The sequence below is a fragment of the Fragaria vesca genome, linkage group LG5 (genome assembly GCF_000184155.1).
Source record: "Fragaria vesca subsp. vesca linkage group LG5, FraVesHawaii_1.0, whole genome shotgun sequence".
Lineage (NCBI taxonomy): Eukaryota > Viridiplantae > Streptophyta > Magnoliopsida > Rosales > Rosaceae > Fragaria > Fragaria vesca.
Window position 1 is genome coordinate 18813629 of NC_020495.1, and position 20165 is coordinate 18833793.

Sequence of the window (20165 nt, forward strand, 5' to 3'; positions counted from 1 at the left end):
ATATATATGTATGAGCCATAAAATATATACAAACATAACCTATTGGGCTGCAGCATATATGCACAGTCACACAATGTATAATGGAAACGATAGCATGAGATATATGAGAAGAATAATGACTCGTCTGGGTAACTAGTTTTGTTATACCTAATTCATAACCACATATGGCCATAGCAAACCCTTAAATACCAAAAGGAAAGTAAACTCACAAATGCAATTATAGAAGATTCCAAGCAGTCTCTGCATCCCAATGTCATAAAAATTTGAGGGTGTTCAATGCCCATTGATTCTTAACTCACTAAAGCTTTGATAAATCTCATTGAAATCTGAGCATCCGAAATCTTCTTAGACCCAAGTTCACATTCTCTAGCTCTCTTGGACTCGTGAACCGTCATCTTCAAATATTCGACCCATCTCCTCAACCACTCCTTCACAATCACGACTGCTTCGTCGCCGATACCGAGATCGGATTCCGGATCTACAACTACGACATCTTACCTGAGATCTTCTACCACGACTTCGATCCACGCGGCGTCGCCGTTGACATCAGAAGGTCATCGTTTAACACATAGAACCGAGCAGCGACGGCGTTTGAACCCTTCTCCGATGAGGAGAGAGAGCATATGTAGGGGCGAGAGAGAGAGAGAGAGACAGAGAAGAGAGAGGAGAATAGATCTGGAAGAGAGAGATACTGGATATGAAAGTGAGTAGGCATGAGGGTAATCTGGTCAGTACAAATAGTGAAAAAGCTGAAAATTTGATTTTGTTTGTGGGGGAAAAAAAACTCTAGAATTAAGGCTAGTGGGATTTTTCCATTCTTTTACTCCACGTGATTTTAGTTAACTTTACCATCAGAGAAGGAAACACCAAACCTTCCAGCTGCGGGCTATAAGAGAAGTAAAGGAAGCTGATAGAGTGGCCATATACATGTTGATTGTCAACCCTGCGGGATTAACCCTCATGTGGATCGACGACTGTTAGACTCCACTGGAGAAGTTCAAGTCCGTGTCTCTTGTGCCCTGGATCGACCCTTCATTTTCAGAAGGTACTTAAGCTTGCTCGACCCCTGGTATTGTGAAGAATGTCATCTTCTTTTATGAGAATTTGGTTGGCATGTGCATTACCTGCAAATTAGTGTTTCATCTTGATGGAATCTGTAAGCTGAAGAAGGTTTCTGGTCCCAAGTTGAATGATCTGCAAAAAGAGAATCGGGTTGAGGCCTTGGTAAATCTTGCAAACCCAAATTACAACCAAGGTTCTTATCGATTTACGGGCACAAAGTCTGCAGCTACAACTCTTCCTGTTTTCTCCCCATTTTATGCCCCTAAGACCACTCTGAAGAGAAAACCAGTTGTTCTAAGGATATCAAATGTGATAGACTTGAAAGAAATCGATACAAATATTCAAGACCTTTTGTGTGAGAAGATTGATAATGACTTAGAAGTTGTTGTAAGTGAAGCACTGGTTCATGTTGTCTCCGAAGTCAGTATGCAGGAATAACTTGTGATTCCTCAACCAATGGTGAACTCAAGCAGCCTGGCATCTAGTCTTGAGCCAGTTTTGGTTGAGGTAGAGAAAGCTCCATCTGATTCAATGCACTCTAGAGAGCTAGGTTCTACAATTGTGATCAGTACCCCTTCCAAAACAAGCAGTACTCCACCTGCCCCTCAAGTTGCTCCTGCTTCTGAAGTGCCAAAACGTCCTAGGTCTCTAATGTTATCTCCTGCAAAGACAATCGTCTCCTCCTCGGTAGAAAAGAAGTCTCGTGCTATTATCAGTTTCCCTCCTGGCACACTTGGTCTCACTCATGGACGGATAACAACTTGATTAAGAAGGAAGCTGCTCTGCTGAAGCCAAAGAAGAAAACGGGGCGCCATATTGGCTCCAGGAACAGAAACAAAGCACCACCTCAGAATTCTTCAGTTTTTGGAGAGGAGGTGTTGAGCATGCTTATGTCTGCAACTCCCCAAAGCCCTGATCCTAAGGGCAAAGCTAAAGTGTAGTGGGTGTTTTTGGAGTTTGTTTTTAGAGATCAGACTGTGGAAACTAGCTACAAGTAGATGGTGCACATTGTTTAGAGTACCGTAATTGAGCGCCTTAGCTCCAGAGTGTGTGACCCTAGTGTCTTTTTGTACCTAGTTTTTTCTATTCTCTACTGCTTATAATAAGTGAGCGTGTTTTAAAATGTGATGGTGCTATAGAACCCCTTGCGGTTCATGTATGTTGTCATTCTGACCTTCGATCTTTCTTAATGAAATAATTTCAGTTTGTCAAAAAAAAATGTATATATATATAATGAATGTATGTATCAAATGTCTGACATACCAAAAGATCAAAACTTGTGATAATAAAGTTGTGGAAGCTTTAGTGAAAACTCTTAACTTAAAGACTTTTCGGTTTATGGTTTAAAATACCTATTTTTTATCACATTTTGACTTCTCATCCGTTCAGTTTTTAGGTATATATGAGTATATCATTTCTACAAATTTTCAGCCAAATTAGTGTTCGTTAAGATAACAAACTAGATCAAATTAATGGATGAATGAAATCTGTCAAATATGAACCGTTCAAGTTCATAATTGATAAATCACACTTATGAATGCCTTAACAATTTTTAATATAGCTGAAAATTTAGAGAAATGATCTACTCATAAATACCTATAAACTGAACGGTCAAGATGTGGATATAAGATCGAAATGTGGAATAAGCCGAAAAGTCATCAACAAGTCCTCAACTTAAGAATCTTCATTAGAAGAGCTTCCATAAAGTTGTTAGTAAAACTAAAACAATGTTTTAATTAAAGACTAGGGAATATCGTGTTCCTCTTAATCTGTTTTCCATTTGTGATACATGTGGTGTAAAATCGGATAGAAATGAAGTATTGTCATCAAAAAGAAAGAATCAATTATAAAAACACGAACAATAATTGGGGCATCAGTGACTACTCTTTATCAAGAAATTGAAACTGGCATATCGTTTTGCTTATTTGTCGTAAGATGCTCTATATACAACTCAACAAAGAAAATAAGAGGTACTTGAGTGTAGATTTTCCATCTTTCATGAATCTAGGAAATGCTTATTTAAATTTAACAAGCAACATTTTCTTTGTTTTTCACTTTATATCGAATATTACAACTTTTGTTCTTCGGATCTTATAGCTGTTGAATTGTGTGAAGAAAATTGAAGAACCAAGGAGAAAAAAGCTTCTTACTTATCACAAGCAATTGCCTATATATGACTAAAGCTTAAAGAGAAACCTTGACTTTTGCGTCCATGGTATCTTCTCTTTAGCTAAATAAAATCGTTTTTATCACAGCAACATTTTTGTTTAATATGTATCCACTTAACCTAAACCAGCAGGTGAATCTTTTAACAGTTCAATTTTCTAATTTGTTTATAGATTGCTGTCCTGACAATGCCCAACTTTGGTTTATTATGAGGCCATCAGGAATCAAACACTGTTTTCCCTTTGAAATTGATATGCAATATTCTAATTAGTTAAGAAAATCAATTAGCAACATCTGCAGCTCATTTTCGTCTTCAAGGGGTTATATACTTTCAATATTTAGACCAATACATAATCTTTTATATCTTCTCCCTTAATTTGGTCTGTGAAATTGCACTTGAGCATCTTCACTGTTATGGATACTCAGCTTGCAGTCATATGTTCTCCAAAGTCCAAACGAATTTTCTCTCTTCAGTCAGATTTGATATTCAAATGAATTATGTTGTGCGTTTCCTTTTCACCCAAACTATAACAGGTGTGTTTCTCTCATTGAAGCAGCTTAATAAGTAAGATAATATGAAGGTATATAATCCATGCAGTAATAATTTCCATGCAACAGATTGCTTCTGTGTATAACTGCACATTCAGTGAGCAACAAAGCCACAGGATATTCATTTTGGATAAACAACCGCTGATTGCTTCGATCTTTGTCTCATGAAACACAGTTCCTGTAATTATGTTTCTGAGTTTTTATATTTTTTCGAATAATTTCCTTATGAAAAAATGTGCTGATCGAAGGAGTTGCTAATATGCAGTTGAATACATATTTGATAAAATGCTTCAAACAGTAGTGTTCACATGGTCAGTCACCATTAGATTTACATCCAATGGTTAAAAATATAACAACTCTACTTAAAAATTATTTTTCTCACCCTTGGATTTAAATCTAATGGTGACTGACCATGAATCTCTTGGTCGGTCACTAACTAGGTGAACATAACTGACGCTCCAAAGAGACATGTGTCATAAGATACATTCTTATTCGAGTATACTCGTACCACAGTGGTTAGTTTCTGACTCCGCTTCAAATGTGCAAGCTAGCCTAAACCCTAACTCAGGTTTGGCTTCTCTCTCTCTCTCTCTAATTATTGCTTAGTAAGTTTCGTTTCGTTTTCCATGAAACAGTTGTGTGCACATCAAGTAGCACATGCAATGGACTAGTCTTGTGTATTGAGGGGCATCTTCTTTCTACACACTGTACTCACAGTGTCGACTTTTGTAGCATAAATATGCGTCTTCTGCTTTGCAATTTGCACCACCAAATTAACAATACAAGTCCATCATCCATAACCAGAGTGGGGGAGAGAAAAGAAAGAACAGAAACACCACTAAGATGATGAGCAACAACAACAATCCCACCTTGAGGAAGACAAGAACCTTTCTCCTCAAGAAATCCGATTCAATGCAACTCCCCACCGTTCAACCCATGGAAGTTGTCCCTAAAAGGTCTGCTTCACTAAGGTTCCCTACCTCTCCTCAACTTGTTTTGGGGGAGGAGATGCTCCATTTCAGTCACCCACAACATCCTCTTTCCCATGTGAACTTACCAGATCTCTTCACCTGCGCCGGCTGTAAAGAGTACGGCGCAGGCAAGAGGTTCACTTGTCAACAATGTGACTATCAACTTCATGATTTTTGTGCCTTGGCTCCTCCAGCTTTAAAGAGTCATCCCTTCCATTGCCAACACCAACTTGTTTTCTATTCTAAACCAGGTATGTACTGACTTAAGCTGGAACTTACTATCATACTGTCCCAGAAGTGCACAGTTTTGTTTACATGTACATTTACTAACCATATCGCTGAATTACATACAAATCAAATCAGTAAAAGGAGGGATTGCACAATCGAAGTGTGATGTTTGCAACAAGCCCATCAAAGGCTATGCTTTCAGATGTGGAGCATGTAGTTTCCAGATGCATCCCTGCTGTGCCATGCTATCTTCTGAAATCAGCTTGCTATATGTTCATCCCCATACCCTTAGACTTCTACCTGCATCAACTACACTATCAAGTGGCAGCGATCCGAGTTTCGTTTGTGGTGAGTGCAGGAGGAAGAGGTCAGGCACCAGAGTTTACCATTGCACCGTCTGTGATTACCATCTTCATGCGGTTTGCGCAAAGAATATGATCAATGGACTTCACGAAAATGGCATCAAGAACCGAGAAAAGCCCAGCATGTTGGGGACTGCAGCTCGCCTCGCATCTCAAGTGGTCATCGAGTTCATCGGGGGTTTGATGGAGGGGCTAGGGGAAGGTGTTGCAGAAGTGTTTGTACAAAATGTCACCAGATCAGGAAGAGGCAATGGTAGAGGAAGATGAAGTACACTACTTGATTCAACTCTACATGTTTCCTCATGCACATGCAGACAAAGTTATATATAAACATCACAGTTTTCTTTTCTTTTCTTTTTTTTGCTTGAATTACTTGTGGGGAATTATTGTACTGAAATCAGCTGGTGATTGGAGTGGAGTGCCTACTATTTGTTTCATGTAGATATAAGATATGTATCATAATGTATGTATAATATGATAAATATTATTTTCTACTTTGTATATGTGTTTTCATGAGATATGCTCGTTCATACATATTCAATGTCATACATATACTGATATACAGACCTATTATTTGTTGGAGAAAAACAGATTGAATCCACTTCCCTCTTACTTTTCTGTGATGAAAGCTCAATTACAAAATACATACAAGGTCATAATGTGATAATATCCAATAATATCATTTCTAGGCTCTTCCCCACATTTTTTTTTTTCTATTTAACCAATGAATCACGAGTTAGAAGTTACAAGCTGGCAAACCAATACAAACCAGAATTCAGGAACCATAAAACAGACGTGAACGATTCCACTCGTGAATTTCGTACCTAAATGGATCATAGAACAAGTGAAAAGGTCCGAGGAGACAACGGTACAATCTGTTATAGAATCTCAATCTCTTGATAATTTACACCAAAAAAATATAAAAAATCTACAATGCAAAAACTTACACCACCTTGTACCTGCCTCTTATCTTGGCAACACTTTAATCAAATATCTTACGCTTAATTAATACCATGAAATTGTCATTTCTATGATCCATCATCCTCTACACTGACAAAATCAGTACACAAATAACTTGAAACTTTATCACCATAAGTTATAAAGAAATCTAGTAAGGGAAACCCACCATATATTAACCATCAACCATGTGGAACTTCTAATTACGGTATAACTGCTTTTTTCTTTCCTTTTTTATTTTCACCTTCTCTCTCTCCCTTCTGTGTCAGTCTCCAGCATCTCTCCTTTCAATTTTGCGTGCATACCATGAGCATTCACCATCTGCCCAATCTCAATCATTCAATCTCGATCATTTCATCTCATCCAGCAACTGTTATTGAGGGTCTTGAAAGCAGAAGCATTCCCGCATTCCAAGAGGAAAAGACAGAAAATTTTACCTATTTCCAGACGCAAATGAGAGCTAAATGAAAAGCATACCCCAAATATTACCCAGACCTCATATTTGTTAGAAGAAACATGCAGCATCTGAACACCAAATTCGTCTGCTGTCCCAGAATTTCCTGCTCTCAGGTCATGTTTCTCTCTCCTTAATGGGTTGTTAGCTGAAATTATTTTACTTTTCCAGAACTACATCACCGGAAGCAAGCTACTCTGGAAAGTGCATGTCATCCCAAACTCGCATGCTCGTTACTCCATTGTTCTTACTATTAAGACTAAATGGTGCCAAAATCCAAATTCTCCCACTTGAAAGGAGCAACTGAGCCAATGTCCGGGGAACCTCTCAAGAACAAGCAGACACATACACAAACAGCAGCTATAGCGAGCATAGAATGAATGAATGGACGCTGAAGCAAGCCTTGAGCACCAGGAACCCTCCTGGTGTATTTTGTTGCTGCAAGTGCGCACTTGGCACATGATCTGCTGCCTTGTCTTAATTGGATACTTCTCCTACGCTCCAGCTCTATCCCCATATGAGTTTGCTCTATCTCATTTCCAATTGTTAAGGTAACCTGACTATTTCTTTTGTCAGTAAGTTTGCGAGCCACCAGATTGTTGTAAGAGTAATTATTCCTCATCATAGCATAAGCATATGGAGACTGGCCATTGCCATCCAAAAGGGAATTCCAGCAGCTCAATCCGATCTAGAGGTAAAAGTAAACCGATGGTTAAAAGGAAAACATTGTATTGTTATAACTGACAATTAAAATCTATAAAAAAGGAAATGAGGAAAAAATTATATAAAAATAAGCAACCTTCCTTAGAGAGCTTACAGTTACTTTTTATTACCTCTTCTGGGTCATTCATCAAAGCATCAATCATATCCTCTGAATTTGACATAGAAGCAGCCAAATGAAGCGGTGTCAGGCCACCCGGTCCAGCATGATTTGGAGGGAAAATATATTTCTTGTCACTGCTAATCACAGAGTAATTAATAAGCAAGTCAATCATCTTCCTGCACCTCCTCTTTACAGCCCGGTTTAACAGCTGGACATCTGACAACATCCCCAATGACTCTCTTGACAGCCCATCACCATCGAAATTTACCAATATGTCTAAAAGTGTTTTCACCACAGTGCAAAAGTCTCTCTCAACACTGAATGTGAGTAAAAATTTGAAACGACTAAGAGAGTAGCCGGACCCTTGAAACATGGAAGAGATCCGTTTCCTTTGGAAGAGCCATCCTAGCTCGTTCAGAAAGTGCAGAACTTCCTCCCTTGACCTGGGCCGCCCATAATCATGATTTTCATCTTCTGAAATTGCACCACAAACCTTTCTCTCCGAATCAAACTCAGACTCGATGAGATTCAATTCTCTACAGATAGTAGCATCAGCTATAATCACAGGAAAGCTGTTTCCCTTAAAACCGTTCTCCACCTGTTCATGTTAGCAAAGGTCATTAAGACATTTCTTGGTGGTTCTACTTCAGATTTTCGAAATAATTGTTAACTTTGGTCGAGGGTTCTACCTCTATGAAACAGCGACCTAGAACACCGGGAGATGCATCAAGAATTTGAAAGCTCCCCAAATTTATTTCATCATAAGCGGTTCCATGATATGTCGTTCCAACTTCCTTTGATGTGTAACCACCCTTGTACGTGCAATGGATCCTGCATGATCAGAAACTAAAAGTTGTCGAAAACAAACACAATAAATTATCAGAAGAATCTTCACAATAGGAAAGCAGATTGCACTTACTTGGTGCCATGATTAGTCAGATTTCTACCCCTTATTGAAAGAGAGGTTTGTTGCCCGCCCACAACAGCCAAAGGGGACACAGAGATCAACTCTGGGGAACTATATGATCTCCATGCTTTGCATAGACGAATCTTTCCTGAAAGTTGATTCCACATTAATGAAATTCAAGGCATAGTTTAAAACAAGGCAACATGCAAACATGTCGTTAATTAAGCTACTATGACTCTTCCTCTGCAGTATATATAGTCCTAACCCCGTAGGGAAATATTAACAGTGAAATGTGAACTGTAGAGTCACCCTTTTGGGATCACTAGATCTTTCAGAAAGCTACTGAAAGGGAGTTGCTCAGAGCAAGACTTCTTATATAATTATCAACGCTACTGAAAATAGGCATAATCATTCACAGAGAGTTTGGTGATATATACCAAAATAAAATTGGGTAATGAGCTTATTTGGTCTTTGAAAATTTTGAGGATATAAATAAACCACGATTTTTAAGAAACAAAGATTCTGATATCTTTCTAAAACCGAGTATAGGAGCCTGGTAAATCTGTAAAGCTTTGTAACACACATTTGAATACTTCTTAAAAGATGGAAGCAGGAATGCCTTGTTGAAACAGAATCTGAACTGAGATGCCAAGCAGAACCGCACTAACAATTAATACTTACCATCTTTATGAGAAGCTAATTGCCTCCCTGTATTTACTAAAAACCTTCCACTTCTCCAAAAATCAGAATCTGAACTTTGAACCAAAGAACTCACATGCTGGACCAGGTTTTCTTCAAGCTGAAACAATACATACACACTATAGTCAGCGGAAAACTACAAACACATTTACTCATCTGTATTAAAACAATTTACTCACGTGCTCCCAGGCAGCAAATGGCATTGACACATAAACTGATAGGACCACACAACCAGGCCGTATGTGGCTCTCCATTTCAGAAGGACTGTTGGAAAGCCAACTATAGACCTAAAATAGAAGAGCAACTAAAATTGTGAGATACTCCAACAAAATAATTCTTATAAAGCTACCGTGGCAAAATAAACCAAAAACTCCCCACCTGAGTCCGCAGTGTCCCTGGTAACTGACTGGGATCCTTATCGAATAGTTTAAACAATATTCTTCCAGTACGATCCTGTTAAAGAACAATACAATCCTTAAAATCCCTTAAAAAGTGGTAAACTCGAATTCAAAATACAGAGACATGAATAAACCAAAAGTATCATCACCAAAGAAACTAAGCACAGGTGTAAAGAAATAGGTGGACACTCAACACTACCTGAGGATCAGAATTCAAACTAGATGGTGAATGATCAGAACCAGAAGATGTGTAGCCAGCTTGATGTGGAAAATTTTGAATAGAGGAGCTCACAGCACCTCTATTTGACCCTCTAAAGAGATCAAAAGGCAAGTTACTACCACCATTCAAGCTATAGTCCAAGTTCAAATTACACTCTTTGCTTATTGACTGTTTCTCCGACTTGACAGTTTCTGCCATACTCTTCATGGGAAACAGTGTTTGCATCACTGGAGGTGATGATGATGGAGACCTCTCCTCTGTGCGATTACTACTGTCAGAAGAGAAATACTTTCTAGAGGAAGCCAGTTTTGGTGGGCTATCATCCTCGGGTGAGGAGCTGAATAGCTGTAAAGGTAATTTGACTCGAGTCTCTTGAACCTGGCAGTCTGAATCTTCTGCCGGAGACTGGTAGCTAGTACTACTTCTCTCTCCCCCAGCTGAATGAAACTCTTGAGGAGACCTCTTCTGCAAATTAGGCCTCTCCTGGTCAGAGCATGTTAACTTAGTTTTCTCACTGTCACTACTCTGACTGCTCTTTTGAGACAATATAGCAAGAGTGTCAGAAGGTGTTGCTAGAGTAGCTGAAAGAACAGTGATCAAGTCCAAGGTTGACACAGATGTTTTTCCATTCAATTTGTTTTGAAGATCTAAAGGAAGTAGGTCTGAAGCTTTCCAATTTAAATTTCCAAGATTCGGCAACTTGGCAGCCAGGTCTACTGGCAGCGGCAAAGAGTTTATCTTACTAAGAATCTGAAGGAGCTGCTCTCTGTCCAGTACTGACGAGCTGTTGGTATTTCTGACATCAGTTTTCCCTACAAATTTGAGTACATAAATTTAGCATAGGATCTACAAAAACATAAAACCAATAAATCAAGCATAATCATATAATCAGGTTACCTTGTGGACGAGTAATAGCAGCTAGCAAGCTAACAATATCCAAATTTCCACTAGTTTTGTTATCCCCATCACCAGGGATTGTGAGCCTTGAGGTAACATCCTCAGGCTGGGTTTTCCTTCTTCGCCTGTTATGCCCTGCAAGTCTCCTTCTGCAACTTCTCTTCCCCTCATCGAACTCTGAAAGGGGGTGAAACCTGAAATAACCAAAATAGATTTTGATAAAGCTTTGGACTTCAGAGCAAACACAATCCACCAAAATAAAAATATAAAAGTAAAAACACATAATTCTATTAATCTTAAACCAATTAAACTTCTTCTAGGATACTATCGATCTCAAACAAACTCTAAATATAAGTTCTAAATTTGCCTATAACTAATTCATAAGTGAAATTGCGGCAGATAGACCGGATAAATAACAACCTGCTGCACTGCTGGCAGAACCTCTGCATCTGCTTGGCAACAAGGGCTTTGGTGGACTTAGAGTGACTCTCACAGACTTTATGCCGGCGATGATAGTCTTTCGCAGTCGACAGATCCTCTTTACAATCATCAACCTGGCACATGGGATAGCTTCCACCATTATTCCCCGGAGATCCAGACCGGACCCTCTTATTCGGCCTGGACACCGCCGGCTCCTCCACAGAAGCCAAACCACCACCCAGATTCAGCTGAAGCCTTTCATCCTCATCCTCCACAGCCACAGCCGTGCTCTTCACAGCTCCTCCGGCAGCTTCCTCCTTCCTCCTGGGCTCTGAATTCGAAGCGCCCATCATCTCGGTGTCCAGTGGCCTGGCTACAAACCTCACTGCATCCCAGTCCCAAACGTTGGGGTTCCAGCTGTTGGAACCCGGGTTTCCGAAAAGCGTCTGCGAATTCGGGTGTTGATAGTTCGGGGCCTGGTAAGGGAGATCCCGCTTCTTCTTGGCCATGGCCGCCGGCGGGTCGCAGAATCGAGACGAAAGTGATTGACGGAGGAAAATCGGGGTAGCAACTTGGGCACCAATCTCTTCCATCCAAGATTCACTAACCAAAATAATTTCTGCACCCAACACAAAAACCAAACATTTTAATTAGAAATCTTCACGCAAAGATTGAGTGCTGCCGAAATGAGCATTTCTTTTCTCTAATTTTTCATTTTAATCTCATTCGTTTGGTTCACGGTTGAGAAAAACAAGGGGTATCTAATTAAGCAAATAAAAGGCGAAAAAATTCCAGTATTAAAAATCGGAAAGGATTTAGAGAAATCGAGAAATTCTATACCTTGACTCAACAAATCCACTTATCCAATCCACATCTTTCTGATTTCTCTCCCCCCTCAAATGGTCACTTTTTGCTCACTGAGCTGAACCCAGACATGGAATTCCCAATCGATACGAGACCCTTGTTTCGTTTCCCGATCTGAACCCCTCAAGCTCCAGTCTGCTATGCAAATCTGACCCACAATCAAAAGTCCAAATCTTCCGGATTCTCCCAGCTCAACACACAGCAAAACCCAGCAAACTGCTTCGTGTTCTTCTGGAACTGACCCAGAGTTGATCGAGCTTGATGATGATGACGACCAGAACGAGCTCCCTTCTTCTTCTTCTTTGGTGTTGTCTCAGCGAAGCCCCGAACTTTTACTTTTCTTCTTCTCTCCTCTCTCTCCCCAGTCCCTTCCTTTTTCGTTTCTTCCTCCTGTCCTTGCCTTCCAACAAACTTTTCTTTCGGCGAGTGGCAGAAACCGTAAATTCAATCAAACACTGGGCTGGTTTCGGGGGCCGCCCAAGGACCCTTCGAAGAATCCAAGACCTTTCCTTTCTCTCATCCTTTCAATTTTTACCGCCCACTCACTATTCAGTCGTTGACATGGTGAATGTGAAAACTCCGTACTCGTAAAACATTCAGATACACAATTACTTAAATGCCCGTACGGGGACGCGGTGGGGCCATAATGGTTGCAGATCCCAGTCGGCTTTTTTTGTGACGTGATGTGAACGTTGGCGATGAGACGTGAAATGGTAAAGGGAAGGGAATGTGGATGACAATAATAATATTCGCATCTGACAACGAGATTACATTGCCATTTTCATGTATAAACACATTGATTACTTTTACTGATATAGAAAATTCCTTTCATTCATTACTTTTACTGATATAGAAATTCCTTTGATCGATTACATTTCTGAGAATTTTCCTTTTGTTTTCCTAGAATTACCTTACGAATGGAGTAACCAGTAGGTAACTACAGCATTTTTGTAATTTTGGAAGTTCATTTTTGATTTTATCTCGGCGAATAAAGCAGCAATCTCTAAAATTTTGATCAATTTCTGTTATTGACTTCATGTGATGATGAACTATGATTTACTGAAGTTGCGGTCATGAGTCGTGTACTTCAAAACCCTCTAAGTTAGTTTTAAAACCCTTTATTTGTCTATATAAGAGCATCTCCAACAGTTTTTCTATAATTTTTCTGTATTATAAAGAAGCAAAAGTCAATCTTCAAACAATTTTTCTTTTACAACTCCAACAGATTCTCTATTTTGAAGATTTCATGATCATTTCTCAAATCCTTCTATAAAATTATAGGGTTTGCTGCAAATATAGAAAATTTGGCTTTTTCTCTCATCACATTTCTTATTTTGGAGAAAGTTTAAAGAAATTTGTTTGGAACAAAACACCCAAAATCTTCCTCAAATTTAAGAAAACCAAGAATTTACGGAAGCCGTTGGAGATGCTCTAATAACTCAATTTGCCATCTTCTTTCCTAATCTAGCACGCATGAGTACTTTAACACATTAATCTTTTATTTCTTTAATTTGTTTTTGTTTCTTGTTTTTGCATATAAATGCATTTTCTTTTCTTAGATTTGCTAGATTCAATTATCATAGCTATCGTGTGGTGACTATAGTTATTGTCAATCTCCTTCCTCAAGAAAGAGCAATCGTTGTGACATTTTATTGCCATTTTTTCTCCTACCAAACTATGTTACATCAGGTTTACTAGCTTTTTACTTCAATTCGTAGCACAAAAATTACACAAAACGTTTTGTTTTGTTTTTGGCCAATACAGAAAGAGAAGTAAGTTCCCCGTGTTCATTATTCAACACTTCTCCACAAAACTATTATTTTCTCAAAACACATACACAGGATTAAAGAACGAGCAAGAATTTCTTGTTTCTACATTTGAGCTTTGACGTCTTCTAGAACCATTCCCAAGCAATCTGCGTAGTCAAAGCATCAGCTTGTGATCTACTGTGGGGTGAACTCGATTCAAGGTAATGTTCCCTTTTTTAGGGTTAGGTTTTACCCCAACCTCATAGTTATTTCAATGGTTTTAATATCGATAGGATTCAACAATAGCAGCGCTCTAAAATACAAGATGAGTGCAACTCTTGGATGGTAATATATTGACACTTTAATGAACTCTTTTTTTTTTCTTATTTACTAAACTCAAATTGACAACACATTTACATGTAACAAATTGATAACATAGTTGTTATGTGATTAGTAACAAGATTTTAACGTTGATCATCTCGATAACAAAAATAGAGTTACTAAACACATAATAATAGTAGTCGTGAATCGTGATTACAAGCAGCATAAGACGTCTGGGCACATTGATCTCACCTCCATCAAGCTCTATCTAGTAGTGATCATTGTTAATTTGGAGTCTTGTATTTTCTGTTATGCTTGTTGAGGAGGCAATAGGTCCTTTGCTTAATTACATAGTTGTTACCCTCGCTGCTGGCTGGGGCTTTTTTTTTTTTGAGAAGATAGAACATGGAAAAGACGGAAGGAATTGACTGAGCCTAATTAAGCCGCGTGGTCATAGTCCTTTTTACTACGACAGTAATAACTAATCCTTTTACTGGGTGTGGATGGTGTCGTCGGAGTCACGTAAATGCTGCCCAAATGATACAAGCTTGACATATAGATAGACGTAGGGTTGGGCACGGAACGTGATGGGCCGGGATTTGGTGAATCTCGTCCCGTCCCGAAAATAAAAGAAAGGGACGGGACGGGACTAGACGAGAATACGTTTTTAGAAATCTGTCTCGTACGTCCCTATCTCGATCGGGACCGGGACCGGGACGGGATCGAGATCCCGACAAATTAACCCTCAAACAATATTAATGAAATTAATGAAAAAAAAATATCCAAAATCATACAAAATCAACAAGAACATTGATGAAATTAAAAGTACTAAAATCAACAAGAACATAGGTGCATAGGTGCTAAATTACATCCGACTTTAAAAGTACTAAACATCCCACATTAAAAATTAACCCTCAAACAACAACTAAAAATATCCAAAATCACACAAGCAAAAAAAAAAGAACATGAATGAAATTAAAAGTACTGTTTTATACCAAATTGAGTATGGTTGAGTGCATTGTAACACCATGCAACCTAAAAAATCAAGTATAAAATGTTTAAAATCAAGTATTCTAATATTACAGGACGGGTCCTGTTTCAACATTATCATAACGGGATAGGACGGGACGGGACGAGATCGCCATTTTCAAAACTTATCCCGTCATGTCTCGCTAACTTTCAAAACAGGACCGGTATAGGATCAGGATTCCGATACTAAGTGCCCAGCGCTATATAGATGTACGTAGAAACATGTGGTGAAGATAAGGCTATATATTGATAGAGGGGGTAACCAAGTGCTATGTATATATGCCTATCAATCATCACGTACGTCTTTGGTCCAAGATGCCCTTCTTCTTCTTCTTCTTCTTCTTCTTCTTCTAGGTAATGTCTTTCAAATTAACGGTTCGGTCATATTTTTATAGATTAACTGACCACATTTTCGTAAATCATTTATGTAATTTCTCAACCAAGCGGAAAATTATTAAGAGACCGAACTAGACAAAATTAATCAACGAACTAAATGTGTCAAACATGAATAAACTAGCTAGTCATTATTCTCATTTACTAATTAGTCTCGATTAGAAGATCTCTCTCGTAGGTAGTTATCTTAAATTTTATAGAGCTATAAGTATAAACATAGTTTGCAATTTAACAATTTTCTTAAAAAATGGCTTGATGAGTAAAGATTGATCGATCGATCCAACATTAACTAATTACAAAATCAACAAATCACCTTAGCGGGACAATGATGTACAAGCTAAGAATCTAGTGAATGTTTGTTTCATATGACTAAATAGGACAGTGCTAAATATAAATATGGAGTCCAGTTTAGTTAGTATTGTGTTTGGTGTTACTGGGTACTAAAATAAATGAGTTTACGTAACACCTTTTTTTTATTTTGACCTTCTTAGATGATGATGTTATTGTGGATACTCAAATAAATTATCTTTAGATAGCAACATCATTTTAAACTATAAACCAAGTAAACTATATTTTAATCCTATGTAATATCAAATATTAGTAAATATTAGTATAACTTAAGACACCTCATATAAAGTATATAACAACCTTAAAAATATAAAGAGGTATAATGTAATCTCGAGCATCAAACAACGATGGACGTGAAGAGATCAATTGAGTCCGCGCATCTCTTTGTCGCTAAACCCTTGAATGGGTAGCGGTACATACGAGTGGGGTATAGTTGATTAGCAATGTGTTTTGGTGGCGATTAATAGGGAGATTAGTAGTGATGGATTAGGGGGTTGGTTGCCCGAAATGACATCATTGACATGAACCATAATGTTTGATCGAGAGAGAGAGAGGGAGGGCTCTATGCCTCTATCTAATATTGTAGGCCTAGCTAGAGCCCGTAGAGGAGAGGATTAGATTAGGCCTCTGTCTTCTGTCTCTAGGAGAGGATTAGATTAGGCCTCTGTCTTCTGTCTCTAGGAGAGGATTAGATTAGGGCCTCTGTCTGTCCGTACGGGTGATCGAGGAGGATCCTGAGTCGATTAGTTGGGTACCGCGTGGGAAACAGCTGTATCCTTTCTTCTTTCTATGATCATGTGGGCATTATGACCAGACATGTACATGTACTACTAGCTAGCTAGTAGAGTCTAGCTAGTACAGATCCATTATCTCGTTTCCTGCTCCGACTGTCCCATTCTATCATAATCTTTCCCAACACCATCTCACGCTCTCTTGCTCTTGCTCTTGGAGAAAAAGGATTTCTATGATTCTACAGACCAAGAAAAAAAAAACTGGATGATTCTTGTTAGATTTGTTCTCGGATTTGTTATTGGCAAGCCTACTTACCTATGATTCAATCAGATTACCTTACAGTACTAATTAAACTTCAGTTCTACTATAAATATGAAGGATGTATTTATAGATTATTTAGATTTTTAAGTGAAATTTCAATTCATCCAATTTTGGGTTAACGTCAGTTTTCTCTTCCAATCCCATCCAATTTGGTTTTCTCAGCAAAAGCTTTCTTCCATCTACATGCATCGAGTCATTCAAAGTCTATATTTTCTTCTTCGTTTTTTGTCTGGTAAAACTACACTAGATATTTACAAAATACGTTGTCATTCAAGAGAAACATGTTTCAGTCACGTTTTGAAAATCTTCCTCGCATTTCGATCACGTTTCAGAAATCTTTCTTTGCAGAAATGTGTTTCGGTTTCTGAAACGCGAAATGCCTGTTTTCGAGAATTGCGGTGCATCATATACTATAACATATCATTTGTTTATTTTGATAAAAAAAAAATAGATGTGAAAAAAACACCAACACTCCGTTAAAATTGATAATTCTAAAGTACTATAATGCATAACGAACTGAAATAAACACCTTATTTTGCTATTTTGATTGAAATGCTCATAAAAGACAAAATCTAAGTTGGTGAAAACCAAATTTTAAATTACCAAAAACAAATATGGAGTGTGGATAATGAGTATGGATATCACTCTTGCTTACTTTCTTGCCTTTTGTTGTTCTAACTAATGCTCCAAGGCCTCGTTTGGTTCACGGATTGGAAAGGTTGGGAAGGAAAAGTTGTTCATTTTTTTTGTTTGGCACACCTATGGAAATAAAAGACTTTACTGCAATATGAGAAAATAGATGGGAAATTGAATCTTTCCACATACCATGGGATTCAATGTCCCTTGTACTTTCCCAACATTAATTGCATATTTCAAATATTATTTTAATGAATGTTATTACAAAATTATCCAAAATTTTTTTTGAATCTTGAATACTTTCTATTTTAATACTAAGGATATAATTGGTAAATTAATGTTCCTTACTTTTCTATCCATGTATAAACCAAACATTAGAAAGGAAAGTAAAATACATTTCCTAGCTACTTTCCCGACATTCCCAAACATCTGGTATGGAAAATAGTGGGAAATTTACTTTCCTATGTACATAAAAAAGACCAAGAAACCAATTTCATTTCCATCAACCAAACGAGGCCCAAAAGTACAAACTATCCGGCGTGGCTGAATAATCTTGTTTCTGCTGTAAAAAAAAAACAAAAAATCATGCTTCTAGGTTCTAATCACAAATGATAGCTAAGGGCATCTCCAACAATTGGTCTAAATCCTAAACTATTCAAATTTTAGACCACCCAAACCTATAATATTCATATAGGTTTTACATCTCCAATCCATGAAGGCAAAACCCAAACATATTTAATAATTTTATATCATCATTTAATCATACATAATGTGGAACCTAATTGTTTAATAATAAAATCTGACAGTGGCCCACACCCATTTACTCTCATAAATTATAGGTTTAGTCCTATTTAGTTGAGTCAAAATAAGACACATTTTAGGTAAATCTTATTTTAGCTCAACTTGGATAGTAGGTTGGAGATGAGATTTTACAAATCCTAACCCTATTATAGGTTTTAGACCAATGGTTGGAGATGCTCTAACAATATACAATAGAAATTTGTAATACATGAAGATGTCTACCTCCCTAGCTCTGCTAGGGTTTTACTCCGCGACGGCAGCGGCAGTCGACAAAACTCCCAAACTGACTAGCAACGGTGATTCTCTTTTGACCAGGAAGGAGATCTCTTCTCCAGTCTCTTTTTCTCCAATCAAAGGCAGTGATGGATGGCTCTATCGTGCCTTATATGGGCGGTGGTGGATGTCGAGTCCAACTTTTGGTGGTGATGGTGGCTTTGTTCAATTATAATCTCTTAAACAAAAGTCTTGGTTGTTCTCTTTTTGTTCTTGCCTTTGGGTTTGATACAAAGGAGGAAGCAATACAGGCCGATCGAATTATGGCTTGGGATGGAATGGGAAAGTTGAAGAGGATTGGAGCGCTCGGAGGTGGCTTGTTTGGCGACGGTTGGGAGCCCTCAATTTAGATTTTTGCGTCTCAGATCTCGGCAAGAGGCCATGCACCAAGTATTCACCATATTTCCGCTGTTGGGGAGGATGGTGGTGCTCTGGCTCTGATTCCGGATTTGGTTCCGACGGCGCCGTCGCTATCCGATGGTGATGACGGCGGGGAAAAGATGAAGGTTGCTAGGGTTTCTCTCGAGACTTCTCTAGGAGTTGGGCTTCTTTGGACTTGGGCTGCATCAGCTAGGGTTCATCTGATTGGGCTCTAGTGGATGAATTTGGGCTTTGGCCCCTAATTTAGAATGAGTTATGGTCCAGGTAACCAGTGATTTTCGCAGAGTCTTGATAGTTTTCTCCGAAACCTAGTTTCACCTGTAAAATAATTGTGCTTAATCGCTATAAGGTGGGTGTACTTAGGATTTCAAAGCTTATGCTTTATCTAGTATAGGACTTGCCATTTTGCAAGACGATGTTTTCTGACGACCTTACAAGGGTACGTTGTCTTTGTACTATTTGCTCTGATTTAAATCGTATGACCTATATATTGATACAAAAAAAAAAACAATATACAATAGAAACCTAATGCATATAGGTGTCATTTTCTTTTTTGATAAGGGGTTTAGAACCTCAGTCTCGTGCTTGATTTATATTATTATTGATAAAATAACAAGAAATTTACACCGACCGGGAAATATTACCTTCACCTCAAGCACTAGTATAAGAATCCTCGTAGAGGATATCCAGAATAATCACAGGTGTCTCCTTTAAGCAGTACTCAACTAAATAATCTTAACCAGCAAGATGCGCAAACCTGTACCATTTTCTTCGCAGTAGATGGGCTTCAAGGTACAAAGTGAATAGCACCCCCAGGTAATCCTTGCAGTCCACAATAATATTTCCAATCTCGGACGGGTCTTCAACTTCACCTTGTGTTGCATGTAGGCTACACAATCTCTCCATATCGATATTGTGCCAGCCTTGGTGCATATAGGTGTGATTGTTAGCATAGTTTTTACTAAACAACATTGTGTTAAGACTTAAGAACATGATTATATTCCTTCTGCTTTATATTAATACGTGTTGATGGAAACAGGTACATGAATTTTTCTGTATGTTAAGAACAAGCAAAAATATTATATTGGAAAATATCATTGACTGAGAACTACAATAACAGTAGGTGGTTTAAAAGGGCATCTTGTTAGATTTGTTCTCGGACTCGTACTCTCGGTGACGTCGCTTGACCTATGCTGACTTCGTTA

General features: G+C 38.3%; 2 protein-coding genes across 2 annotated transcripts; one reads left to right on the forward strand and one right to left on the reverse strand.

Annotated features, from left to right (window-relative positions):
- The first annotated feature begins 4539 nt into the window (after positions 1–4539).
- On the forward strand, positions 4540–5719 carry LOC101308578. The gene is made up of 2 exons (XM_004300033.1): positions 4540–4999; positions 5112–5719. The coding sequence occupies exons 1-2, from the start codon at positions 4621–4623 to the stop codon at positions 5603–5605; spliced, it is 873 nt and encodes a 290-aa protein (XP_004300081.1). The 5' UTR covers positions 4540–4620; the 3' UTR covers positions 5606–5719.
- Positions 5720–6217: 498 nt separating this feature from the next.
- LOC101308872 (squamosa promoter-binding-like protein 14-like) lies at positions 6218–12498 on the reverse strand. Its single transcript, XM_004300034.1, has 11 exons — positions 11954–12498; positions 11114–11732; positions 10694–10887; positions 9776–10608; positions 9557–9631; positions 9358–9465; positions 9161–9278; positions 8492–8627; positions 8262–8403; positions 7583–8170; positions 6218–7437 (listed from the first exon to the last, which is right to left on the reverse strand). The coding sequence occupies exons 2-11, from the start codon at positions 11704–11706 to the stop codon at positions 7009–7011; spliced, it is 3216 nt and encodes a 1071-aa protein (XP_004300082.1). The 5' UTR covers positions 11707–11732; positions 11954–12498; the 3' UTR covers positions 6218–7008.
- Positions 12499–20165: the final 7667 nt, after the last annotated feature.

Bases quoted from the DNA above. Each gene is read 5' to 3' on its own strand.
- LOC101308578 (XM_004300033.1), top strand. From the start codon at position 4,621: ATGATGAGCAACAACAACAATCCCACCTTGAGGAAGACAAGAACCTTT. The intron at 5,000-5,111 runs GTATGTACTGAC...AAATCAAATCAG, and splicing joins TGTTTTCTATTCTAAACCAG to TAAAAGGAGGGATTGCACAA.
- LOC101308872 (XM_004300034.1), bottom strand. From the start codon at position 11,706: ATGGAAGAGATTGGTGCCCAAGTTGCTACCCCGATTTTCCTCCGTCAA. The intron at 9,466-9,556 runs GTGGGGAGTTTT...CTTCTATTTTAG, and splicing joins CAGGGACACTGCGGACTCAG to GTCTATAGTTGGCTTTCCAA. The intron at 8,171-8,261 runs GTAGAACCCTCG...TAACATGAACAG, and splicing joins TAGGTCGCTGTTTCATAGAG to GTGGAGAACGGTTTTAAGGG.